Here is a 27,400-nt window from a genome sequence, read left to right on the forward strand (position 1 = left end):
ACATGGAACAATGTTCAAAAAGATCTTAAGGCCACCATAAGGAATGTGGTGACAGAGACATGTGCTTGTTTTTCTTTAAGGCCGCTATGTTTGATGACTCGTTGTTTTATTGTGGATTTTTGTATCATATGTTGTATTTATTGCATTTTAATGTGTTTTGATTGGCTGCTACCTTGGCCAGGTATCTCTTGTAAGAGAGATTTCGATCTCAACGGGACTTCTTGGTTAAATAAACGTTAAATAAGAATAAAGAAATCAACTGTTGCTACTTTTACTTCAGTTAAAGCTCTGAATACTGCGAGTAACTTCTTTTGACTACTACCTTCATTAACAGCCAGGTAAGAGTTCTGTGTTTAACGAGGAGACCCTGAAGGCAGCATCATAAAGTTGTGGTGGATAAAAGGAGAAGTCGTGAAGTGGAGGAGGAGGAGGTGGGAAGTGAAGGAGTCTAGGTAGGAGGGACTATAACAGCACAAGTTAGTCCACAATTTCAACACACAGTCGTCTTCGCCTCTCATCGCAGGACCTTAAAGACTTCTCTTCAAAGGTAAACCTGAAAATACCGCCGAAATACCGAACTTTTATCCGTTAATGCTAACCGTGTTTTAAGCTAACAGCTTTGGAACGGAGTGTTTAAATTAGCCGTTTAACGGTCGTCACAAAGAAAGTTGTCAAAAAGAGGTTTTTTTTCCAGTTGCACATGTGTGGAGGAAACGTTTCCATGTGTCTGTGTTTGCGTAGGACTAACTAAGTTGTAAAACTCTAACAAATTCAATAAGTTTAAGTCGCACTTGTTGATGTAATTAACGTTAGGAGGTCCGGGACAATGCAGATGTTGTTGCTAACTATTAGCGGTGATTAACGGTCCGGGGCAGGGCCGGACGGGACCCTGCTTCCTCCTCAAAACAGGACTGTTGGCCCCCTCAGGGTACTAACGATGTGTTTTAAAGGCTTTAACTGATTTTTCTAGTATTTAAAGTATAACCCTGCCCTTCTGTTAGGGTCTGTTTAATGTTTAAAGAAAGTAGCTGGTGGTTCTCCACTTTGATTTGTCTTTTTAATTATGCTATGGTTGTGTGCCATTCGCCTTGGGTGTAATTATTTCATTCAAACAACGGATACATGTGTGGTCCACAGAAATATGTATATAACTGAAACTAAAATGTCTGAACAAAAGTTTATCATGGCTGTCCAGTTCACGGTTCAAGGCTCTTTTTTATAGTTAAATCAAATGACTCATATTTTCCACACTGCTGATGCTGCTGCTCATATTACATCTGATGCAATGTTCATTTAGTCTGCCTTAAAACAACAGTGAATCTAACAACGTGTGTTTACATTGTTTTAATCCAGGAACCAGATAAGCTCAGCCATGGGTGTTGAGGGGGGCATGAAATGTATCAAGTTCCTGCTCTTCTTTTTCAACTTCCTTTTCTGGGTGAGTAGCAGCTAACCTCCTCTTTAAATGTTTAAGATGAAAAGGTAGCAAAGTAGATGCAGATGGCTCTAAATATAATGATACTGCGAAGAGAAGGGAGCTCTTGGTGGCAAAAAGTGAAAGCGACAAGGGAGCAAACAGGAACTAATGTCATCCAGTGTGATTAGAGTTATAAAGATAAGTCAGCCTATCTTTTTGGCAGCCTGAAATATGGACTAGTTATGTGGCATTTCTCCTTTTTGCCAGCACCCGTGACTGTGAGCATGAACTCTGGTCTGCTTATCCCAACACACAGTTATCATAACAGTAATATAATCATCTGTAAAATCAACTGATGAGCAAACACACAACCTGTGACATCTCCTCTTGATTTATCCCTCCTGAACACCTGCTCACTGGCCCATGTGTTTGTTTAATACGTGTTTGCTTAGCATGTATGAAAATACGGTGGAACACGAACAGAAGGACATTCTTCTCAGGTATCCTGGATTAACCTGAACGCTTCCTGGATGTCACCTGTTTGCAGTCTCCTCATTGTGTGTCAGAGAGCTTTGGAGCGAGAGGTGGTGATGACGGAATGTGAATCTTATGACCAGATTTCAAAGTGTAACAGCATCATGTGACAGTTTTATTTTTCCGTTCCCTCCTTTACTGACACAACGCCACTGACAGCTTAACACAGTGAACTCTGTCGCACCAAGTGAAACTCTGATAACCACCTCACACAGGACAGGAGGAAGTACAGAATGACAAGCCTGTATTTATTCTAGTGTTGTCACGATACCAAAATCTTTGTTTCGGTACCAATACCAATATGAATTTCGATACTTTTCGATACTCTTCGGTACTTTTCCTAAGGAAAAGTCCTTTTGGATACAAACCTTTAGAACAATAAATAGTAGGGGTGTAACGGTACCAAAAAAATCATGGTTCGGTAAGTACCTCGGTACGGACATCACGGTTTGGTAACTCAAATGTTCCACCAAGTTTGTGTTGCCTCGTGTTGTCTCCCTTTGCGATTCAGACTTTCTCTTGCCTTTTTTCACGTGCGCCAGCTGCGAATGTTGATACAGGTGTTGTCATACACACCACTTGCGCAATCTGTGCTCCAATAGGAACAAGAAAGGCGTTTGTGTGCATAAATGAGTAAAATAAATTAACTAAATTAATGAATTGAATCAATTTCAAAGTACCGGTATTTTCCAAATGCAGTATAGTACCGTTTGGAATACTCTAGTACCGCGGTACTATTTTAGTACCGGTATACCGTGCAACACTAATTTATTCGCTCTACTCCGCACACATTTTTAGAGCTGCAGCTTTGCAACCAAGTTATTTTCACGGTTGTTTTTGCCTGTTGTAATTTACTGAAAATCTTTAGACTGTTGGTTGGAGAAAACAAGACATTTTCCAACATTTTATAGACTAATGTAGAGAATAACCAAATAGCCATAATCTTATGGCTCGTGTCTAAACAGATAATGAATAAGAATAGATTAAAAAACAGTTGTAATAATACAATATATGTCATTACAGGAGAACTTAAAATCGTTGACAAATGCTGTTCTTTAGTAAACTCATAAAAAGGTCCTTACAACTACATTATAGTGTACTAGAAAACATTTATGGCTTCCTTAAGTGAGGGGTCAAAGCAACATGTTGCCTTACTGATTTATTCTTATTTTTCAATTATATTAGTCTGTAAAATGGTGGGGGGGAAAAAAAAAAAGATGCCAGGGTGACGTCTTGACATGTCTTCTTTTGTCCAACAGTCCAGTTTATTACAGTAATACAAAAAAATAGCAGTATGTAGTAATTTAACACACGTTTTTTACTCACTGTACTCTAGTTGTAAGCAGATATAAGAGTTTATTGATGTATTTGTCGAGCATCTGTAAGTGGAAGCACGTATATAAACAGATAATGAATAATAATATATTAAAACACTGTTGTTAATATGTAAACCAGAGGCCATTTTGCAATGGGATCACTCAAGCTGCAACACAGCAATCTGTGATTTAAAACAAATGTGGGCCAGGGCCGTAAGATGGGGGGCACTGGTCCTTTTCCTGCTTCCTGTCCCACTACTTGTTTGAACCGCACCCAACTTCAAACTCAGCCTTCTTTGTGATCTTTACTACACATCTGTAAAGTTTTGTGACTGCATCTTGCACTGTTGCGACATTATCCTGCCGACAAAAATCAGCCCATCTTGAATTAGAGAGGGGGAATTTACCTTGGCACTTTACACCCCTGACCCACATATGTTTTAAGTAGCGGATTGCTGTATCATGGGCGGAGCGATCCCATCATAAGATGTCTTCTAGTCATTTTATTCTATTCCATTCTTCTTTTTTTCTGTTCTGTCTTTGTCATCACTCTGTTTGCCTGCCCTCTTCACTCCTTTTTATTTTCCTACTTCAGCCATTAGCCTCTTATTTGACTCACGCTCAAATATTTACATTGGTGTTGCCACAAAGGAGAGGGCCTCGGCTGCAACAAGGGCTTAATATGGATAACACACAACCAACTGGGCTGACAGTCACCTCACATAAATAAGACTACTGACAGACTTCCAGTGTAAACACACAGTTTTTATCCCTCTGTTAATTTTACTTTAAATTTGTAGTAAGACCAGTTTGGCTGGGCGTTGTCAACCCTGGTGCTTTTGTTCATATGTTTACAACAACTCGGCGCCACTGCTTTTTAATGTTGATAAAAAGCTACTAAAGAGAACGGACTGAGAGTTAATACAGTTAATAACCCTGAGCTGAATTGATGTCTCTATCCTGTTCTACTTCCTGTCAGGATGTGTTTGTTTTTGCTTTGGGACATGTAAAGTGCGAGTGATAAAAAGGTCAATAAATTCAGTCAGTCTGGCTCATAAACAGCCATAAAAGCATTATTAGGGTTATAATCTTATATATATAACTTATATATATAATAATAATCTTTTGATTATTTGTTAACTAGCTGAAATAACTTATTTGTTAAAGAGGAACTACCCATTTTTACAATGTATGCATGTTATTGTTATGGTCTAAGACCGTAAAAAAAATATTAGTTAACACAAACAACTCTCCCAAATTCCAAAACTCAAACATGTCTGGAGCTGCTCCCCAGACAACAGACAGTGAAATATGTTCTAGATGACACTGAGAGCACCCAGGGGAATTTTCTGAGTGTGTAGGGGTTTTTTTCTGTTTCAGTACCTAGAACACTACAATAGAGTCAAGCTCATCGGGGTATAAAAATGAAAGCAACCATTGTGTGGGTCCATAAAATCAGGCTCCCATTCATTGTTTATGGAGCAGCTCCAGACTGTATAAAAGATAACATCAGAAGTTCGAGACTTATGTGTGTGGTTTCTGGCTTTGAGAGAGTTGCTCATGTTTACAATATTGATTGAACATTCCTAGGCCATTGAAATAAGATATTGGAATTCTTAATTTAGGTGTTGCTCTCCTTTAATACATTACTAAATATAATCCAATATGATATACATTATTCTGATATGGGTCATTCTGCCTAATAAGTTCTTTTAGTTTTGGTACTTTAAATATATATTTATGCCAATACTTTTGTACTTTTACTAGAGTAAAATTTTGAATGCAGGACTTTTACTTGTCACAGAATATACTTAATGAAGCCTTTATGTATTATTATTATTAATATTTCAAAGCAAAAAAGTCAACAGCAACAAAAAAAAATCCCCTCAAATGTGAATATTTGGTTCTTTTCTTAGTTTTCTTATATGACAGTAAAGTTAATATTCTGTGTTTCGGACTGATGGTAAGACGGTTGAATAAGTCAATTTAAGCTCCATGAAACTGTGAAGAGTACTTTTCTCACAGTATTTGGACAATTATCCTCTAATCGATCAATCAAGAAAATAATAATGCAATCATTTCCTAACAATAATGAAAAGAAGCATCAGTTGACACTCTGTTTATCAGTATGTTCTGCTTATTGCAACATTATAGTGATGTCACGAACAATGAGACAAGTTCACGGTCAGAGTCATTTGATTTTCCATAATATGTTTTCTTGTGGTCAGTATTTTCCACTCCTCATGCTGTTTCCATGTATCACTTGACTAATGACCTCATCCATTCACCCTCATTAATGTGTCATCATGTAGACTGCTGTTTAAGGACATGTTCATAACCTGTCAGCATTTATGTACAAATATGTACAAAAAGCCCTTTGGCTCTTTTTACAGTTCTGCATATTAAGGAGAGTTTTGAAAGCCTTGAGTTCGTTGTTTAGTTTTTCTGCTGCAGACTTGAAGGTCTGTTTAATGTCCAATAAAATAAAATAAATACACACAGAGGAGTCGCGGTAGAGTTGAGCGGTTGATAGGGCTGCAACTTTTTATTATTTTCCGAATCAATTAATCTGCCTGTTATTTTCTTGATTAATTGTTTGGTCATAGAACTATAAAATACATATTTAATTGACTGATTGTTTCAGCTGTTGTGGTTAAATCCCTTCCTGTCCTCAAATTGATTCCATCACAGTTGTGTCTACCCTGAATGTACAGCCTGCAGTCAGAGTGAAGGACGTGAAGCTTACTGTGCTGTTTACTTTAGAGCGGGATTATCCCAGCTGATCACGGTTAAATAGTCCACCCTCACAGTGTTTGTAAAAGATCCAATTGAGTGCTCTGTCAACCCCACCTAAAGCAGTGACACATGAATATTACATTTTATCATCTGATCATTTCACATCATCTGCATAAGGGAACTCAAGACTGTTGCAACTTCCTTTCAACTGTTTACAATTAGTGCTTAATCATTTAGTTAAAGTGAGGTGTTCACAGAGAAGCAAAGAAAAGTTTGAACCTTACAAGCAAGTCGACATCTAACTGTTACCTGTGCTCATGATTAAATACATAATGTTCAAGTTTAAATACCCCTCATGAAATTTGAATATTTTACTTTGAGATCCATCCATCTACACTTATGTGTTTTTATTTCTCGCCTTTAACATTTCCAGTTGACAACTTGGCTCTATGGATGGCAAGGGTGGTCTGTGAGTCAGTCCACCATTTTGGTCTAGACTTAATCGGACCACCAGATGGATTATCATGAATTTACAGACATTCATGGTCCCCAGAAGATGTATCCTACTGACTTTGTTGATCCCCCACCCAATACTGTTAACCTGCAAAAGTAATGGCATTCCCATGGGCTGGGATCAACTTGCTCTTTAGTGCTACTTATCAAATGTTAGCATGCTAACTCATAAAACATGGTAAACATTATATACATAACACATCAGCACGTTAGCATTGTCACTGTGAATATGTGTGCATGTCCTGGGGGTTAGAATAAAGCTTAGTAAAGCCTCACAGAGCCACCAGCATGGCTGTAGACTCAAACAGGACTTAAGTTAAACAGAAATTTGATTGGTCAGTTTTGGATTTTAAAAGTGAAATCAATTTAATTCAGACACTGACATTATTAAAAAAAAAATGTCCTTATCACCTGCTGGGGGGAGGGTGGATCGGTTTTGGCAGACCATTATTTAGGCCTTTTTGGAAAATACTGAGGCATTTGGTCTCAGAGATTCTGAGCCTTAAATCTAATTTTTCACTTACCTTTTTTGGGAGAAATGGGATTGTTATAATCATCCATTCTTGATAGAACTTTTTACTTTACTTCCTGAACCCTTTATGCGCATTATGAACTTTACCTCTGCTTCCTTTTCTCTCTCTTCACTGACAGTGCTTTACTGTTCCACCTCTTTCCTTTTCTATGTTCATACAAAAAAATAAAAGTATCAAAAAATCCTTTTGGATAAAAAAAAACAACTAACCTAGACATGAAAAAAAAATCAGTTTTTTAAAATGGCTAAACCATGCATATGAATGCAGATCACTGTATATCATATTTAAATGTAATGAATAACATTTAAAACTTTATGGTAAATATTTAATAGTGGTTCAATTTCAATATTAGGCATTTATAAGGCATTAGGCCTTATAAAACTCAATTATTTCAGCCTCTCTTCTGTTTTGTAACCAGATAAGCTGAAGGCTCAAACTAAAGACACATGCTTGCATTACATAAAAATGAGCAGATATAATCCGAAAAATTCCACCTTAAACTAGAGTTCTTCTAGTACTGAAAGCAGTATCAAAAATGCCTCTGATACCACCTTAAAATGCTGGATGCAGGTATCAGTGATTACTCTAGTTTGAGCACTGATCTGATGTCATGGAATTTACTAATAAACTAAGAAGTAGCTTCATGTGTGGAAAAAAAAAGTATTTGAACATCTCTACCGTAAACTAACCCTCCTCTCCTTTCCTTCCTGCAGTTATGTGGCCTAGCACTGATTGTTGTGGGAATCCTAGTGCAAATGGGTCTGCACAACACCATCAAGATCCGTGATGTGTCAGCCTCAGGAGCCCCCATTGTTCTCATCGCAGTTGGCGTGGTGATTTTCTTCATCGCTTTCTTCGGCTGCTGTGGCGCCTGGAAGGAGAACTACTGTATGGTCACGACGGTAATTTGCATAGTGTGGTATCTGTTAACAACAAAAAGGTTGAGTTAACTAAGCCATTTGAAAAATTAAGTTCATGTAAGGCACTTAAATATCTTTTTGTTTCCCTCAGTTCGCCATCCTCCTCTTTCTGGTCATTCTTGTTGAGATTGCAGCAGCAATCGCTGGATACGTCTTCAGGAACAAAGTGAGTGTACACCTCCACTGTTTCCTTTGTTAAAGTCTATGAGACCCTGCAGGAGGTTTTATTTAACGTCTTTGTTGTGTCTCCCATCTAGCTCTCAGCTGTGGTTGAGGACAGTCTCACTGACATGATCAACAGTTACAAGAACGGCACGGCTGAATTCAAAAAGAGTGTGGACAAAATGCAAGAGGATGTGAGTTCAGTGTAAATTCTCCTACTCACTGTTTACTCAGCCTGACAACACCTTCACATAACACTGCTGCATCCTGCTGGTCTGTGCTGCATGACATGACATGATGTTTTTCTTTGCCCCGACTGTTGACACAAGTTAGATCCTTTTACTGTACTTTGCTGGCATGTCCATTTCAAGTGTTTTTCATTTGACTCACTTCCAGCTGAAATGCTGTGGTGGGAACAGTTCCTCTGACTGGAGGAACTTCGGCCCTGATGGAAAGACTGTGCCTGACTCGTGCTGCATCAAAGTCACTCCAAAGTGTGGAGTCGGGGCCATGACAGACTCCGCCAAAGTGCACCAGAAGGTAAACTGTGACTGTAGAAGGAAATGTTTGCATCAGCACGAACTTATCACAGCCCTGATTCGGCTGTAGGAACAACAGGAACAGAAACACTGGGTTACATACATACATGCGTTAAATAAAACAAATTACTGAGCACAGCTGATATGGATATTTTAGGACTTAAAAGAATCTGTATTTTTTACATATTTAAAGATTTGTGCAGGACATTTTAGAGATGAAAAACTAGTCACTCCTATCATGGAAAAACTATCAATGACAAACAATTTGATTGCAACATTGGTCCTCATGCAGAAACATTTTGTTAATTTTCTATTAAGAGAAAAAATAAGAGGCCGTTTACACGTACACGGTGATTTTGATAAACGGAGACATCTTCCTTTGTTTGTGCCCTTCGTTTACATGCAAACGGAGATTTCTCCTCTGAAAACGAGTCTTTCTAAAAACTCCGGCCAGAGTGGAGATTTTGGAAAACTCCGGTTGCGCGTTTGCATGTAAACTGAGATAAACGGAGTTTTAGGCAGCCGACGTCACAATATGCGCCGGAACTTGCGCCTGTGTCAAAAGTGCGACCTATGTTGCTATGGTGACAGTGGATACATGGAAGGCTTGAGCTTCTCGTTACACTGCCAAAAAATATTTCACTTAATCGACTAATTGTTTCAGCCGCACTTGTTCATGTGGGAGTTTTTTTTTTGTCAAAAATCCTAATTTGTAACGTAACTAAAAACTAAAGTTATCAAATTATTGTTTGCCGTGTTTTGTTGTTGAGTAGAAGTAGAAAGTGGCATGAGAATAAAATAGTCAAGTATAGTGAAAGCATCTCAAATTTGTAAATGTACTTATATGTTGACAAACAATGTGTGGGCTGTTTTTCTCTAATCTCAGTAAGAGTGCTCTAGACCACTTGTAAAAATTTTCCCTTACCGTGGAGAGAAGAGCAAAATGAAGGAAACAGTGGTGAATCCAATAAATAAATGGGTATTAACAAAATAAGAAAAAAATGTGGATACAAACAAAAATACTAGGGATGTGTTCCTATATTGCTTTCTGCGTGAAGACCACTGTTTCTAACTTCCCTGAAATTTATCTTTGGTATTTTGGGTTCTTTTTAGTTATCAACAGACATTTAATGAGTATATCTGCGCTCATCGATACATCAGCCAGTTTATTGGTCAGGCTCGAGTGTGAAGAGAAAGAGGTTATGCATTGAAAAATAAATCCCAATAAACCCGTCGTCAACAACACGTTCAGCACCAAACAGTTGGCAAAGATGAGGACCTGTTGCTGGAAAAGGTCAAGCATCAGAGCTGCAGAGCTAATAGTTGAGACCAAACAGGAGCTAGACAGAAAGTAAACATTAGACAGAAACAAGACTCCAGTAGGATTATAATGGTGCTCTCTGTGCCAGATAGGCACACACATTGGGGTGTGGGGCTTTAAACAACAAGGACGTAACACCAGAGTCAACAAACCTCAACCGTTCAGAAGTCAACGTTATACCCCGAGGCAACGGGTTTCTCAGATAACAACTCAACCAGTGAAATCTCCATATTGGATCTAACAACTTATTTTGCTATTGTTTGTGTTGTTGTTGTAGGGATGTCACGATGCTTTTGAGGCTTTACTGAAGAAAAACATCCTGTGGGTGATAGTCGCAGCTCTTATCATCGCATTCCTGCAGGTACGTAACATAAACAAAACAGACATTACTATAACCAGACATGACTCAGTGCAGAATTCCTAACCAGTTCATTTTTACTACCAAAGTTTACCTGCAAGGATGATTTTTATTTAAATGTGTTTTTGTATTCATTTTGTCATTTAAAGATACAGTTGGTAACTTTTATAAAATAACTATTTGTCATATTTGCTGAAACAGTCATTACATCCACTCAGTAGTACGAGGCAGAGAATATGTAAAACATAAATCATGTTCCTTTGCCTCCTGTTAAGGGGCTTTTATATCGTTGCACCAAAACTCACCACCTTCAGTCATTTTAAAGAGGGGGAAGGCAGCAGAGGGGAAGTGGTTTGGAACAAGGTAGTCAGGGTATGAAGCAGTTCGCCCCCCACATGCACACGTACCGATTTCACTCTGTCATGCTGAGTTCATAGTGTTTAGCCGATCAAATAGAATCAGAAAAAAGACAAGATGGAGGAGTTGATAATGTCGGTGTCTTTCAAACAAACAGTAATGGATTCCGTGAGCAAAGGCCTCAAAGCAGCCGTCAGTCACGTCCATCACTGCTCGTGAACTGCGGTCAGACTCTCACACTTGGCAGCGCCAATCGAATATATAAACTCAGATTCTGTTACTGCCTATTTTCTCATCTTTCTCAAATGTTTTCATAACCATATTTTACTGTTCTGTTCAGTGGTAAGATGAGAAAGTTCTTTCAGCCATAGGGGGGGGTACATCGTTTTAGCTCGACTGTTTTCAACATGGCGGCTGGGTCACAAACTCATCTTATTTTTCAGCTGAACAGTACACTAAAACAAAACGTGAAAATATTTGAGGCAAGAAATAGGCAAGGCAGAAACAGAAACCTGATTCATATTTGATTGACATGATTGACAGCTGCGTTAGAGACTCTTGCAGCCACAGTGGACTCCAGCAAATGCCTGAGAAGCACTACAAGGAGGGAAATTATTTTTTTCACATTCTATCTGTCTCATGTACTTCTGTGTAGTGACAATTTCAGCAAGTTATTTTCATAAAAGTTACCAACTGTATCTTTAACTCATTTCTTTATAAATTTAATTAATTGGAATACATTTTTATTTTCACATCTGGTGTTTTTATCTTGCTTGTAAGAGTGCCACTACAGATCTGTTAGTATCTTATAAATATCTGATGTCAGCATCCTCTCCTTCTTGTATGTGATTGTTTTCCTTTCAGATTTTGGGCATTGTGTTCGCCTGCTTGTTGATGAGAGGCATCCGCAGCGGCTACGAAGTCATGTGATCCAGCTGCACACCTGAGTAGTTCAGTTCGCCCTTATTAGGAGCTTGGTTTGGAAACTTTTAATACATTCATCTTATACTTCAGATTTAATGCACAGAACAATGTATTTTCACTTGTATTGATTTTGGATTATATTTTCATAGGTTAATATCTCTGCTTCATCACTGTATGTGCATAGGCCATTATAGAAATGATTCCTGTCCACTTTATCTTCAGCATATGTTCTTGCTGGTTTTGAGGGATTCTAACATCTTTTACTTTACTCATGTTTAAGAGACTTAAGATCTGTTTTTATGTTTTGCTGGTTCCCAGCTTCTGTTTTTATTAAAGACTCTTTAAATTACATCTGAATTTGCTTTACATGTAAATGAAAACAGGGAAAATAGATGTTCCATTGAAGGTATTTATTTCAGACACAGTTCCAGTACAATGTGTATAATATTGGCACAATATTCAAAACCTGTCGAGCAAATAATATCATATATTAAAAAAGAAAATCTTGAAAAGAAAATAACTTTTAAGAGTATTTCTGGAGTGTTGCGCCTGTCTTTGCAAAAGGCACAGGAAGTAAATGTCAGTTCCTGTTGTACATTTTTCAACACCTAACACCAGCACAGCTTCCTCTTTGTTCTGCTCGAGTGACATTCAGTGCTGCATTTGGTGGTCTGAAGCCTCCAAAGCCAGAAAACATCAAGTAAACAATAAATTAAAGTGCCATCATGACTCTTTTCAGACAGCCTGCAAATGCTGTGCTGCACATCAGAAAGGATATTAATCTACAAGAAGTAGTTCAGTTTCTCACATCACAAACATGATGAATGTCTTTGCAGTAGCAAACAATATAAGCAGGCTTTAATTAATATTTTTTCCTTTCAGGGGACCCTTTGTGTAACCAAAGTATTTCCTTCCCTCAAGACTGTTGCCACGAAATTCCAATTTGACCAGTGGTATTGTAAAAAAAAAAAAAATAGCAGAGCATAAAGCGAGGTAAATATATGAGAAGCTACAGAACGATGTGCTTGATGTGAACGTGTGTAAACCTTTCACACGCCCACGTACAAGTGACCGTATCTGTGTTTTTATGTGGAATGAATCCGAACACCTTTACCATTACACAAGTGAATAATTAACAGAACAAATGTGGCTGACCTTTTATGAAATAATGTCCTCTTTGTTTCCCTGCACGTCTTTGAGGCTGTGTAATGATGTGCTAACAGAGAAGTAAACAAATGAGAATCTTGAGCTTAACAGTGGTAACAAGCTTGAAACACAGCGACAGGTAATCGTGTTACCTCAACATCACTGCGTCATATAGTTCATTCAGTGCATCAAAATCAATTTAAGTCCCTCGTGACAGTCTGAATTACATAAGAACTCCAATAAGGAAGATTTTCAGGTGAAAGTACACTTGTCGTATTGTGCTAATTCATGAAGTATAATTCCATACCACATACCACTCCTCTGATAAAGACACGATAGATTCATCCTATTTTCAAAAAACTAAATCCTATTATCTGGGTATGTACTTTGTGGTTCTGCTTTGACTGTTGGGCCTAAGACATTTTTTTCCTTCTTAAATCTCATAATCTTGCCAAGAACACTTCAAATCTCTTTTCCCCCTCTGCAAAAAGGAGATGTTGACAACTTTTAGGAAGTTGTGCTGCCAAGTGCACGTAAGAGAACATAATCGCAAAATCAGCTTGCTTCAGGCTTCCTGTCAGTGTCGGCTGGCACTGTTGGGGTAGTTTGCAGAGAGAAAGACCATGCTGTGCAAAAGCAGTGACACCTCTGAGTCTGCAGAAAATTAAACAAGAGAGACATTAAAATAGAGTTTAATTTTAGACTAGAAAAGACATGTTTAAAGTTAGGATTAAAGGAACAGCTGAAAACACTTTCATATAAAAAGAGAAGGCGCATTACTCATCTGTGAATGAGACTGTAAGCAGAAGTGTCTTAAATAGTAAGGTTTAGGGAAAACGCACGTGTTTGGGAAGTACTGAGCATATGACTGGAAAAAATGAAACTTGGATTATACAGCATGAGTTGTGTGAGAGTTTGTGAACAGATGTTTTGATTTAGTTCTGCTGTTAAACGTGGCGCTCCTTTACTCCAATTAATCAGGAATTTTCTCAGTTTCTGGATTCTTTGTTCACTAGAGGCAACAAAGTCTTTACAAATTCAAAAAAACAGGATGAGAACTTAATATATAAATAATATTTGGGGGGTGAAGTACTATTTTAAGTCAGCATTGGATGGGTTTGAAGAGTACAGCTGCATTGTGGGTAATGCAGGCACCAGGTACTGACAAGGAAAAAAGAATGCATGGAATAAATAAGACGATATCTCTGGTTCCGCAGCATCGATTCAGACCCTCTTTTTTTTCAAACCGTGAGTCTGACAACTTGGTAGAAGTACAAAGCTAAATTGGTGGCATACTCATTTGCAATATAGAGTTAAAGCTAGCATAAAGACTGGAAATAGGGGAAAACAGCTACACAAAAATCCTCTTAAAACAGCAAATTGTATTTGAAACACGAGACATGATGTGGTAATTAGTAAGTTTTATAACCTTTTTCCGCTTAAATATGTGCATATATGCAGGATTTAAACACAGGAAGACGCGCTAAAAAAACGCAATAGAGTCCTTTCCCACTACCAGCAGACCAAGGGTCTCATTTATAAACATAGCGTACGCACAAATCAAGGCCTGAAAGAGGCGTACGCCACTTCCCAAGCAAAATTTGTGATTTATAAAAACAGACTTGATGGGAAAAACTTTGACCCATGCTTGCGAACATATTGGAGAGGGAAATTGGTGATGCAGATGGTTAGGTGGAAGCCTGATTGTAGAAACTGTCAAATATATTTTTGGCCTCTGACCATTTTTGGCTTTTGTTTGTACGTACATTTTTAGTATGGATCCTATGCATTATTTTATAAATGAGACCCCAAAACCTTTTACACGACTCTGCAGGAGATGAATATGCCTTCCTGTTACATTTTCTTGGTGTCACCTTTGACATTCAGACACACCGGAAAACAGCCTTAGTAAACAACAGAAAGTAGCATGGAGGCTAGTTAAAATGTTACAGTGGTTACTTCTTTTTTAATATCTGTTACTTATTCAGTCTCTCTTTTAAACTCAGTGCAGACTGATTTTTAACTATGTTTGAGCGCTGCTTGTACGGAGACGGATGGTTTTTTATTTAAGTCGTTGCATCAGGTCAGAAAATGGGCAAAAATGAATGCACCTAACCAGATATAGTATTTTCATCGCTGCCTAATGGAGCATGAGCCGATTATTAACCATGACACTGCAAAGTCATTTGTCCCAGGAATGAATACCGATTATTCCCTTTCCAATTAAATTTTAAAAAAAAATAAATGAAAAAACATATTCGTGGGTGTTAGTGTTTTTTTTTGTCCAGTGACAAAGGGGCCTTAGAGGTGCAGGCAGGCTGACTTTATTACCATTAGGTAGAACCAGGCCAGCTGTTTTCCTGTTTCTTTGTGCTAAGAAAAGCTGCTGGCTGTAACTTTATATTTACAGTACGCACATGACAGTGTTAACTTCTCATCTTACTCTCGGCAGACAGTAAATCATTTTGAACTATTCCTTCTTTATTGAAACAGAAATGTCAACAGGATTAGGTTGAGATTGCAAAATACCACACATCCAAATGTTAATACCTTTGAGTGAGGAGGACACCTGAAGCCACTGGGACAACCACTCACGGCACTGGTTGATGCCCAGACTGTGAGAATAGAGCCCCCTGATGTAACAAGCCTGAAAAAAGAAAAGAACGATGTAAGTGTTCATGCTGTAAATTATTTTTGGCCGGTGAGTATGAAGTGTCACTGACCTGTCTGAGCTCTGACTCACTCAGCTGGTGAGGGCCCAGCCTGCTGAGGGCCCGGTCCAGCTGGAGCAGCTCCAGGGCGTGGCTGTTCAGCCGCCGGCCAACCAGGAAACCCGGAAGGCGCGGCGTCAGAAAGAGCAGCGGGCTGATGTTTCTCTGATTGGCCGTGAAGACAGAGGAGAGATATTCTAGTGGTGTTCAGGTTCACCAAGAATTTTGTGTTTCATGTAAAATGAATGAGTGAGCGGACAACTGACCATCTGATTCACACTCATCCTCTTTATACCCAGAGGAGGTCCAGAGAACAGATTGCGAACAGCGAGGATTTCAGACACTTTGGGGTTTGATCCACTTTGTACCTGAAAATGCACAAAAACTCAGTTTATCCCTCTTTCATGCAATAATGGATTTAGTTTTAATCTGCTGTTTTACTTATATGTGCAATCATGGAGAAATATGTGTGTTTCAGAGTTAGTTACTTTAAATGAGGGACAAAATCTGATTACCTAACAAAGGATATTTGGCCATTTAGTCTTCAATAATTTGAGATATATTGTGTATTTTTGTGAAATATAATTTAAAATCTTTCTAGTTAACAATATTATTAAACTGCACTTGGATCAATCAGTCAGTTCAGATATGTCGACCATGTTACAGTGGTGAAAAGTAACTAAGTACACTTACTCAAAGATTTTACTCAAATTCAATTTAAAATTATTTGCTCTTTAATTGTGCATTTCTACTACACTACATTTCAAAAACAAATATTGTACAGTACTACACTACAGTTTACGGGCAGCTATAGCTATTAATTACTTTTCAGATAAAGATTTAACATTAAAAAATTATGATGATGATGAGTTTATAAAACATAATTCATGTCTGGTTCTGGTCCCCTGTCACATTTCAAATCTATGAGTTGTTTGCATTCACAACTAAGAGAAATTTCTCTTCTAAACTTTACAGGCAGTTTGAAAAGCTGTTTAAGGGCCAAAGGAAAAAATATAGAATAGAAAAGAATGGAAAGCCTTTATTTTCATTGAACAAGTACAACAAAATTAGGAGTGCTACTCCTGGTCAATTCAATTAATGCAAGTAATAAGACAAACCAAAGACAGACAACAACCACTCATTCAATAAATATGAAACTACTTCTTACTTTTCTATCTACCTTTGCTCTTTCCTACCTTTCTATCCATCTAACCCTTTGCCTCCCACTCTGACCCCCAGACGGCACTATTTCACCCACTTGTAGTCTCAAGTATGTGCATCAGGAATTGTAACATCTAGTCCTAAACTGAACTGAATAAAAAGGATGGATTTTGCACTTGAAACCTGTGTACTGCTCTTAAAAATATAGTATATTGCATTTAAATGTTGAGAGTTAAAGGTTGCTCAGCAGATGATGGTGTGCGTGTGTTGTTGGAGTTAAATGTTCAATATAACACAAAAAAGCAAATATTAGAAAAAGTCCAAAGAATAAAACTTTGTTAATTTTCTTTGTCCTTCCATCGATCATCTCACAACCCCTCAGATATATCATCTGGCCCTTGGGAGAGGCCAATCACATGGTTGGGAACCATTAAATTAAGTCACCTAACATCTGTATATAAAGTAGCTGAAACTGTCCCACAACAGTAAAATGCTAAAAATGACAATCTAATAATGTAACATATATATTAATATATCAGTCAATGGGGCATTTTTCTGCAGAACGAGCTCTTTAACTTTTGATACTTTAAGTACATTTTGCCAATGATACTAACGTGCTTTTAGGTAAGTGGGGTTTTGAATGCTTGAAATTACTTGTAAAGAGTATATGCATGGTTTAATCACAAAACAGAGTTAATAAATGAGACCCTTGGTGTCTGTCAGGTAATTAATAATATTTATTAATTTTGGTCACCTTATGAAAAGGGAATGCATTCATTTATGCTTTCTAATTATGCATATCATATGATCTATTCTGCACCATGTCACATATTCTCATCATAACACAGTATTCCTATCACAAGACATTTCTGATGTTTTCACTTACTTTAGCACACAGGTCCTTCAGGCGACCCTGTAGCTGGCCGTCTTTGACCTTTTGGCTCGTGTTCTCGAGCCCTTTGAGCACCGGCCAGTGGTGCTGCGCCCTGTAGGAATGGTACAATCTCTGAAACTCCACCTGCTGCTTTGGAGTCCAGAAATAAGGGACTAGGACCTGGCGGGGGAAAAAGTACCTGGCGGTGATAGCACAGAGAGGAGGGAAACATGGAGGAATGGTGAAATATGAATCAACAGGGACGAGACAGGAAGGAAGATCCAAGGCACTGTAGTAATATTAAGAGGGATATAAATGAATATTACTATCAATCATTTCAGAGTGCTTCGCTGAATAAGAATCAAAAGATGCCAGCGGAAATGATTTTTCAAAGCAACTCACATCAAGACAAAAACCAGGTAGTTGGCAAAGGGAGGGATGGATATCATCACCAGTGGAACGGCTTTGATCATGTCTCTGCGAAACTGCAACACAAATGAAAAGTTAGTAAAACAGCTCTAACATAACACTACAGAGCTGAAATTAAACAACTAAAGGCAAAGTATTTAATGAAAACACTGCTCATACAATCCTTAGATTCTTTCCTACTGTGAAATCTGCTGCTTAACCTCAGACATCTGATCTTCCAATCATGCGTTTTCACTAAAAACCCTTAGTACTGGAGTCTGGCCTTGAAGAGAGCATCGATAACTTTCACTTTCAGTTCAGTTTTAAATAGTACGGTTTTAGATAAAAGGCACGGGTCATTTTGTATGTGAAGTATTCCTTTATTGTCGTACTCACTTTTGCACACTGTACGTACAGTACACTGAAAGAATTGTTGGTACATGAAGCGTAAAGTGATCCCTTCTTCATGCAATTCCATAAAAGATTAGTCAAAAGCCACAGTCCTCCTTCATTACAAAAATGTATTCCTAATACAGTAAAACATTTCTGCACATATCTTCTAAAGTTACAGTCTCACCTTTTTTGAAAAATGTGAACAAACGTGATCAATAATCTAAAGCATTTCTAGCCACCTTAACATCTCGCTGAGTCTTATATCACAATTCTTTGACTCAATATCTGGTTTTAAAATTGACAATATATTGTATTCTAAATTAGACTATTTTGCCTACACCAGCTCAAACAGTATGGGGTGTCCAGCAAGGGGACATTGCAGTTTTAGAGAGCTGCGATAGAAAGAATTCTAACGTTTCTGTATCTGTGTGGTATGACAACTCCACAGTTTAGCAGAGGAAGTAGGCAAACAGTGTTGTTTCATCCTCCTTAAAAATCATGAGCTGCAAGTTCACCCCAATGGACTCTACACACCCTGCCAATCCCCTTTTAGTAACTCTCCCCTCAGGGCCATCAATACCAAGACATCCTGTTTCCTCAACAGCATGTACTGCAGCACCATCCAATTACTAAATGGCTCCAGTTCTGCACCAGCACTTCAGAAAAGCAAAATACTAAAACTGAGATTTAAAGTACCTGATTTTGCATCAGATTTTCCTCTTGGACTGTTGACAGCCTCTCTTAAACATCTACTGATGTATGTAATGTTTCATAAGGTTTATGTATCATGTGTTTTTATCTCTGCTTGTGTGTCTGGACTGTAATGCTGTGATTGGTTGTTGTATTTTCATGAGCACACTGAAGCAAATCCTTGGAAACTAAGTTGTTTTTACAAGAAAGACAAAAAAAAAATGTGACTAATGGTGGTGGAGGACACCCACCTGCCTGAGCTTCTCCATCTCCCTGTAGGGCAAATCCTTGACCTGCACTCCGTCAGAGAACATCTTTGTTTTTATCCTCCGCACCTCATTGGCATCTCGGAACAGTAGCTTGAATCCTGGAATGATTTAATGATAAAATGTTATGTTTATGACAACTAGAATTACTGCCTCACGCACTTGTCAAGTTTCTCTTATATTATATTGTTCATGAGAAAGAGACAGATGCCAGGTCAAATTGACTTTGACCATTGACCACCAAAATCACTTCAAGGGAACTTCTTCAAATTCGGCACAAATGTGCCCTGAGATTCATCGATGATCTGATTAGTGTTTGGTGGTCATAGGTCATGAAGGTATTGACTTCATCCTGGAGTTCAAGTCAACCTCTGTGCCAAAATAAAAAAAATTCCCTCAAGGCATTTTTGAGATATCGTGTTCACAAGAATAAGACAGACAAGGTCACACTGGCCTTGACCTTTCACCTATGAACACCAAACACCAATCAGTTCATTGTTGAGTCCAAGTGGACATGTGTGCCGAACTTGAAGAAATTCCCCTGAGACTGCCTTGAGATATCTTGTTCACAAGGATGGGACGGACGTACAGAAATATGGACAACCTGCAAACATAATGTCAGCCACAGCTGTTGCCTGCACAGAGGCATAATATAACTATAGATAGAAATGGACTATACTAAACTGATTGCGATGTAGCTGCCATGCATGGTGCTGACCTGGCTATCAGCAGCAAATCAGGTTCAGTGTCTTGCTCAAGGACACATGTGACATGTACACAGAAGAGGCAGGAAGCAAACCACCAACCACCTCCTGAGCTACAGCCACCTTGTCCTGTGTAATTATGAAGTGAAGTGTTACAGTATAGCAGTATAAAGTATACAGTATAAAGACCATGATAACTGATTTTGTCTATGATACTAGGAGTCTGAATCTCTATAAGATATGAGAGGTGTAACTGTCATTCTATCTGTATACAGTGAAGTATTAGACAGACAGAGAATGAATGGTGATGCAACACTCAGACCACACCTGAAATGCAAACAAAACAAGGAAGAAACATATGGTGCAATGTTACACCTATATAAGAGTTGTAGAAATAGAAAGATAGAAATAAAACTCCAATGTACAAGAGTGTGAATTTCAAATTTGACGTTGTGCTCATGTTTCTACAGCCTGACATCCATTCCTCCACTGATACACTGACTCCTTTTGACCTTTGGTTACTGTTGTGAACAGCTTTAACACCTGCAAAAAGCATCTACAGTATATAAAGTTAGTAATACAGTATTGAAGATGTCAGAGGTGAATTAACAGTTGATCAAGTACTTTCAGTGGGAGACTCATACCACCAAGATGTACCACTGAGCGCCACAGGAAATCATTCCTGCCTGTGGCCATCAAACTGTACAACTCCTCCCTCTGAGTGGCCCTGAGACTTTTTCCACACACTGCAATAATTTAATTTAACTTGTGCAATAACCCCATTCACCCTGACTGTATATATTCTGTTTGTGTAAATAATCTTGTTCAGTTTACAATATATATATGTATATATATATATATTTCTTTACGTTTATGTTTGTTAATAATTCCTGTTTATTTAACTATATATTTGTTAATACTATTGTTTAAATTTCTTATATTTTCACGTATCTTTCCTCTCTTGCAAGGAGCACCTGTAACATAAATAATTTCCCCTCGGGGATCAATAAAGTATTTCTGATTCTGATTCTGATCTTACCTTCCACAAATGTGTGATAAAGCTGGTAAAAGCGAGGAAACCGCCTTTTGAGGAAAACTTCATATTTGGTATTTAGCCTTTGGATATATCGACCAATACCTCGTCTGACTTTGGACGATGAGTAGTGTCTGCACAGCGGTAACCTGCAGAGTAGACATAGGTAAATTATATCCAACTAAAACATCAGGCATTAAAATGAATTACAAACCGGAAATCATCTCCACACCTCCATGGTCAGGTGTTTGGGTGTATTAAAGACAAAAATCTCAGGTACTTTTATGTCAGACGTGTACCTGTGACGTTACAAACTACCATAATTAAATAATAAAGTGTAAAGCTGTCTTCACATCATGACACATCTGATTAAATGTTTCTTATCAGTTAGAAACGGTTGAGAATATTCTGGACTGCGGCGAGCAAGTTAGCAACGGCTCAAGTGAGATGCTATAAAAACAAAGCCACAAATGGCGGACGAATGAACCCAAAGATTTTAAAACATACCTGGACTGTGAGGACACATACGGAGAGTAAAGTCCATATGTTATTCTGTTCGTCCTGAAACCACACAGTCGGGTCAAAGACAAACCGCTGCACAACCTGGGGCAGGACAGCGCCATGTTTGATGCGGTGGAGTTCCGCGTCAGTTACCGTAATGACGCTCATAGACAAAAGCCGTTCACTAATACCGTAATGTCTGCTGTGCGACCACCTATTTTTACTTTGAATGTCCATACAGATGTGTTTTGGCCTGAACTTCACAACTGGCGGTCTCTAAAAATTGATAATATACCATAATTTACTTACAATGATATATTATTTTATGGACAACCTGAATGCAAATATTTCAGATACTGTTAATGCCAGCAGCATAGGGGCATAAAGACGATACGACAGCCCCTAGTGCACACTGTCATGCATGTATTCTCTTGACACAAGTAGAGACTTGTCATTGGATAACATCACCATACATATTACCCAGCAATCATCATTGCATATCTGACAAAAATATAAGAAAACAGTAAGAAATTGATAATGTAATTGATTAGTTTTTAAAGTATATCAATAGATGTTATAGCTTGTACAGAAAAAAACATGTTTAAGATAAATAAAAACATTTCAAGGACATATACAGCAAACAGCACCATTTCAAAATTACTAATAATCTTTTTTTTTTATCATTTATCTTTGAAAACAGGTATACAGTATTTCCAAGGTGGCAGTCTGAATCACATGCAAGAGCCCACTCTCTCTTTTTTGTATTTGATTGTGTCGTATAACATCATTTCCACCATTGCTACTAAACTCTAATCTAAACTCTAATCTTGTTTTTGTACATCTATTCCTTGACTCGGTCTGTATATTTCCATTGTGCTAAATAAAATACATTTTAAAAAAAAGTCTGCTGTGTACAAAATTAAATTTTACTTGTAATTAATATTGCTACTTTTACTTGAGTAAATTATTCAAGACTCTTGAATTACTGAGTTCTTCGTTACATACAAAATATACTCTCTGATTTATTTCACATCTTCAGATATTAGTAAAGTAATGACTTTCAGGTTAACTGGAATAAAGCTTCAGTTAGTTCCATAGATGTTTTTTTTTTTTTTTTTTCAAATGGACGCTTGTTTTGCTCGAACCGGAAGTCATGTGACCTCGCGATGTTTGCTTAAGTAAATTCGGGGCGGAGCCACGAAGCTATCGATTAGTCTCGCGTTAGCCGCTGGTGGAAAGAAGCCAAGAAACAAAGGATCATAAAAGGTGATTTTTTTTGGGGGGGGGGTGTAAACCCCATATTTTTTTAACAGACTGTAACTAAAACGCTTGCTGACAACTTCATAAATAATAACCGTAGTGTTTTAGCTTATATAAAGAAGTTTTTTCTCCCTGGTAAATCTCAGTTCACGTGATAAGAGTGACTTGTTTCAATAGGGAACATCGTAACTTTTTGCTAGCAAACTTGGCGACGAGCCAACTTTCTGCACGCCCAGTTTAAATGCCAAAATGTTTGACGATGATTTGATTAAAGCTCAGGGTTTGTTTCTAGATAAGCTGCCTTTTGCTACACGTTAACAGTCTTTAACTTTATCCTGCGTTTTAAACTCAATTATTGGTCTTAAAACTATTCAAGTGAAGTTTAAAGTTAGCAGCACCAAATGGCTGACTGCTTAACCACTAACCTTTACTGCAAACCTGTGATGTGGTGGACCCTGTTTAAGAGTAAAAGTAACATAGTGCTAATTTAAATCAAAGCCAGTGGCGTCGACGCTTTCTCCACAAGGCGTATTTGGCCTGAAGATACGAATACATGGCTGCTAACTTAAGATGGCGTCATCTTCCTCCTGGCGACTAATACTTCACTCTCAGGCCAGAAAGCACAAAACACTCATACCAGTAGATCTTTATCTAATTTCTTAAACCTCCCTCTAAAGCCACCATTTAAAAAAACCCTGTAGAAGTAAGTAGCCCATACCTGCTACTAAGTAGACCCAATGATCCTGATTTTTATTTATGTATTTATTTTTTTGCATTGAAGTCTAAAGCCAGGTGTGCTCAGGTGTTTTTGGTTTAATATTCAAAGCACTTTCAGGTGACAGCTATTTCAGCACACCTGTTCCAGAGAATCCTGCACACTAATGATCTGATTGGTTGCCATGGTTCTGCAGCGTTTGAATGCTGCATGTGCTTCTAGCAACCTTGTCAGTATTTGCTTCTAAATGTTGTCCTCATTGTCTTTTAGCACTTCATGTTAACTTGCATTGCCTCTGTGATCTCCCCAGTTGGTGTGACCTCAGGAAATCCCACAAAGAGATGGCAACCTCCATTAGATTTGGAACCACAAGCGGTCCATGCAGGACTGCTTCGGAGGGGAGAGCACAGCTGGCAGAGGAAACGGGTAATACTCAAAATATTCATCCACATTTTCACTGCTTTATGTTGTCTGCTGTTTTAGTAAATATTGATAAATGAAATGTATTAATTTGTTCCTCTCTGATTTGATAGATGAAAGAAACTGTGACCCAGACAAACTTTTGCAGTGTCCTTTTGACAAGAACCACCAGATCCGGGCCTGCCGCTTCCCCTACCATCTTCTTAAGTGCAGGAAGGTGAGTCGAGTTCTTGTTCATAGCAACAAACACCAGCAGGTGTAGAAAATAATTGTAGAGTGCAGGAACACGTGTATCATGTATAGTTGAACTGATTTTTGTTTTCTCTCTCTTGCTAATGTAGAATCATCCGAAACTGGCCAGTGAGCTAAGAACCTGCCCTTTTAATGCTCGCCACCTGGTCCCCAAGCACGAGCTGACATACCACACTGAAACCTGTGAGGACAGAATATCTCTGGACACTGAAGATGGTGAGATTATCACTTGACGCTGTCTGTGAATTTGCCCTGCAGAGTCAACATGTGGTGACAGTGTTTCTGAGTTGAATTATGCTCTGTTTACAGATGGAAGCACAAATGGATACTGTAAATTGCAGGTCCCGGTCAGTACCTGGGTAAACCCGGATACGACCGAAGACTGGGACAAAGGTATTATTGATAACCACATCTGTTTGTACACTTTTACAGTTCAAGCTGTTTGCAGTCTTTATGCTAAGCCAGAGGTCTCAATCTGATCTGTGTCAAGGCTGGTGTGGCGGCAGGTTTTTGTTGCAACCAAGCTGATTCGACTCACTCAATCAACTGAACTGACTTCACACAGTTGATTTGTTGTTTCACATGTGCTCCTGCTTGGTTGGAACAACAACCTGCAGCCACACCGGCCAATTCACAAATAGATCGGTTTACTCTCAGCACCACAAGTGTGTTTCACAAAATGTCTTTCTTTTTCATAAACAACCAGCGCTTGCTAATTTAATATTTAATGCACACTAACTAAAGCAGTGGTTCTCAAACTGTGGGGTGGGACCCCTGGAGGAGCATAGAGCCACTGCAGGTGGGGCAAGGATGACCGGGGAAAAATATGCAGTGAAACACAGTTGAGTGAATATGATTTATGTACGGAACATAAACAAGTTTGCTGGAATCACGCTGACTTTTATTTTACTAAAAGTCAACATGCATCTTTTTTCAGTAGTTGCTTTCCTGGTTTTTAATTATTGATCGATCGATAGTTGTGGGGTGGAGGGTACATGAAATTTTTTTAGGCTCCTGAAGAGAGAACCACTGATCTAAAGCTTTATGTTCACAATGTTCTTTCTTTGAACACACTGAATTTGTCTGTAAAGGTGACAAAGCGTTTTCTCTTGCAGAGGCTGATGATGCTGCTGCTCCGTTTGTGTGGGGTGTAAACACAGCCCTGACTCAAAGGTAGTATTCTGCTCCACCCAGTCGGCTTCAGCTCTTGGCTCTCTTGGTGCATTTTTTCTTTGCTCTTTAATTAACTCTTGTTTTATCTTGTTCTCTCAGCAGGATGGAGACGAGGCCCACCAACAACCTTGGTCCAAGTTTTAGAACCCCCAACAGCTTCCCATGGTCCATGGAAATATAAGCTATAAAGAATTCTTATGCATGCCAACATAGTGTGATTTAGGCTCATTGTATGTGTGTTTGCATGGATGTTTTGTTTTAAATTTGTTCTTTGCCACTTGAAGTTTTTAATTTGCACAACTATTTCTAAATTTTATTCATATTTTGGATCCAGTTGCAGCAATCTTATTTTTAGTCATCTGATGTGGCAAGTACCCTAAATTCAGAGTATGGTGACAGTAGACCTTTGTCACAGCAGACATGTTGACGTGTTCCAGTAGGAGTGAAAGGAGTGGAATTCAGCCATCATTAATTTCATTAATGTGCTTTTCCTATTAAGACAAGTAAAAAATGTCTTGCGTGGAAAATTTCCTGTTGAGTGGCATATACGCATGAGTGCCTCCAGTTTGTTTTTCTTCTGTATTGCCTTGGATTACCTGCGGTTACAATGACAAATGGCACAGGTTGAATATTGTGTCCTCATTTTATTAAAGTTGTTCGTTTCAAATAATTTCTGTGGTTAGTTATGAAAACGGTAAGTAATGTAATGTGCACAGCTTGAAAACAATCGCAGTTTTGCAGTAATTTAGGATGGGACTATGTTTTCCCTTGAGCCTCATTGACAATATTACAAAATATAAAGGATAAAGAAATCAGAAAACAGAAAACACATTAAAAAAAAACTGGTACAGATGCTACATATGCACACAATAAAAAATAAAGTTGGAAGCTACTTTGAAAGCATGGCTTTCCAAGATACTAATTATTTAGCAGTGAAAGAAGTTGAACTACAGTAAAGCTACCATAGTGAGGAATATACTGTATTTTGATCAACTGAAGGTCTTAAAAAAAGTAGCTCCAACTACCTGGGGAAAAAATCAAATTGATAATATTCATGTGACACAAAATACAACCAAATATTTAAAGTCAAATGCCAATTTAAAAAAGCCACTCAACTGGGTTTATTGCAAATAGTGCCCACTTGGTGACAGGTCATATAACCCAAAAAATGAAAATACTCCTACGTTCATCATGGGAAAGCGCAGGAATGTCAGCTTTGGTTTTGTATGAAATGTCCATCGGTTAGACACCTGGCTTCAGAAACTAGAGTCTCTGATTGAGCATACTTTATTCATCCTCAGACAGAAATTAGGGCACTGCATGTAGGCCAGGTCCCGCCCTCATGATGTTGTCTGCTACCTTTTGTCATTGTTTCCTGTTGGCCTTTACCTTGGACCATCAAGAGTTTATAACGAGCAGCCCCATCTCTCCCCTTTGGGACATATTTCTGGCAAAATATCACACACATCCCCCAAAAAACAAAAGTGACTGACAAATTCTCATCAAAAATTATTATTTTTCATCACTTTGTGTTTACTATCACTGCTTCACTTATACATAGAAAACTTCCCAAGTTGATAAGCTTCAATTTGAGCCCATGTTGACCTTTCCTTCTTGAAAATTACACTTGGTTTGGCCTGAATTTGTCACTATACCTCAAATCAGAGAAGACAGTTTTTTCAGTCTACTTGCCAGCAATTGCTCTTTTACTACATAGACATAAAGAAATATAAGGAAATAGAACAAGAAGTATGCAAAAAGTGCATAATAATACAGTGCATATTGTATAGTTTTGCAGTTGACCAAGCAGGTCATTTGACTGACAAAGCTGCACCAAGCAGGATTCTTGAGTAAGCCAGGTAACTTCTAAAATAGCATGCAACAGCTTCTCTGAACCTTTGTTTACAAATGGTTATAATCAGTCTTTATGACAAACTGACACCAAATATATTTAAGTTTGGTTTTACCACTTAAGATTCAAAATTTAAGCCAAATATTCAAAGGGGGTTCAATTACAGTAGAAAAGCAATGGTAGAATAAAAAAAAACATTCATCCTCTTTTA

At 38.2% G+C, this 27,400-nt stretch overlaps 3 protein-coding genes across 4 annotated transcripts; 2 read left to right on the forward strand and 1 right to left on the reverse strand.

Moving 5' to 3' along the window:
• Nucleotides 1-393: 393 nt before the first annotated feature.
• On the forward strand, nt 394-11,981 carry cd63 (CD63 molecule). Its single transcript, XM_050064885.1, has 8 exons — nt 394-547; nt 1,354-1,438; nt 7,763-7,951; nt 8,061-8,135; nt 8,227-8,325; nt 8,528-8,671; nt 10,269-10,352; nt 11,571-11,981. Exons 2-8 carry the CDS (start codon nt 1,373-1,375, stop codon nt 11,634-11,636), a joined length of 723 nt encoding a protein of 240 aa, XP_049920842.1. The 5' UTR covers nt 394-547; nt 1,354-1,372; the 3' UTR covers nt 11,637-11,981.
• letmd1 (LETM1 domain containing 1) lies at nt 11,779-21,665 on the reverse strand. Its single transcript, XM_050064884.1, has 9 exons — nt 21,524-21,665; nt 21,023-21,165; nt 19,265-19,380; nt 17,925-18,007; nt 17,535-17,721; nt 15,754-15,855; nt 15,500-15,652; nt 15,327-15,423; nt 11,779-13,430 (listed from the first exon to the last, which is right to left on the reverse strand). The coding sequence occupies exons 1-9, from the start codon at nt 21,637-21,639 to the stop codon at nt 13,354-13,356; spliced, it is 1,074 nt and encodes a 357-aa protein (XP_049920841.1). The 5' UTR covers nt 21,640-21,665; the 3' UTR covers nt 11,779-13,353.
• A 974-nt stretch (nt 21,666-22,639) lies between these two features.
• On the forward strand, nt 22,640-26,007 carry zgc:56699 (uncharacterized protein LOC405758 homolog). Of its 2 annotated transcripts, none has more exons than XM_050065017.1 (7): nt 22,640-22,783; nt 23,803-23,918; nt 24,026-24,129; nt 24,254-24,380; nt 24,474-24,557; nt 25,280-25,337; nt 25,437-26,007. In XM_050065017.1, exons 2-7 carry the CDS (start codon nt 23,834-23,836, stop codon nt 25,516-25,518), a joined length of 540 nt encoding a protein of 179 aa, XP_049920974.1. In that variant the 5' UTR covers nt 22,640-22,783; nt 23,803-23,833; the 3' UTR covers nt 25,519-26,007. The 2 variants fall into 2 exon arrangements, with proteins under 2 accessions (XP_049920974.1, XP_049920975.1); XM_050065018.1 differs by having other exon boundaries at nt 25,440-26,007.
• Nucleotides 26,008-27,400: the final 1,393 nt, after the last annotated feature.

Source organism: Epinephelus moara, chromosome 16, assembly GCF_006386435.1.
Source record: "Epinephelus moara isolate mb chromosome 16, YSFRI_EMoa_1.0, whole genome shotgun sequence".
Taxonomy (NCBI): domain Eukaryota; kingdom Metazoa; phylum Chordata; class Actinopteri; order Perciformes; family Serranidae; genus Epinephelus; species Epinephelus moara.

Bases quoted from the DNA above. Each gene is read 5' to 3' on its own strand.
- cd63 (XM_050064885.1), top strand. From the start codon at position 1,373: ATGGGTGTTGAGGGGGGCATGAAATGTATCAAGTTCCTGCTCTTCTTT. The intron at 7,952-8,060 runs GTAATTTGCATA...TGTTTCCCTCAG, and splicing joins ACTACTGTATGGTCACGACG to TTCGCCATCCTCCTCTTTCT. The intron at 8,672-10,268 runs GTAAACTGTGAC...TTGTTGTTGTAG, and splicing joins CCGCCAAAGTGCACCAGAAG to GGATGTCACGATGCTTTTGA.
- letmd1 (XM_050064884.1), bottom strand. From the start codon at position 21,639: ATGGCGCTGTCCTGCCCCAGGTTGTGCAGCGGTTTGTCTTTGACCCGA. The intron at 15,424-15,499 runs GTCAGTGACACT...TTCTTTTTTCAG, and splicing joins GTGAGTCAGAGCTCAGACAG to GCTTGTTACATCAGGGGGCT. The intron at 13,431-15,326 runs GTATTAACATTT...AATTTTCTGCAG, and splicing joins GGTGTCCTCCTCACTCAAAG to ACTCAGAGGTGTCACTGCTT.
- zgc:56699 (XM_050065017.1), top strand. From the start codon at position 23,834: ATGGCAACCTCCATTAGATTTGGAACCACAAGCGGTCCATGCAGGACT. The intron at 23,919-24,025 runs GTAATACTCAAA...CTGATTTGATAG, and splicing joins ACAGCTGGCAGAGGAAACGG to ATGAAAGAAACTGTGACCCA. The intron at 24,130-24,253 runs GTGAGTCGAGTT...TTGCTAATGTAG, and splicing joins ATCTTCTTAAGTGCAGGAAG to AATCATCCGAAACTGGCCAG.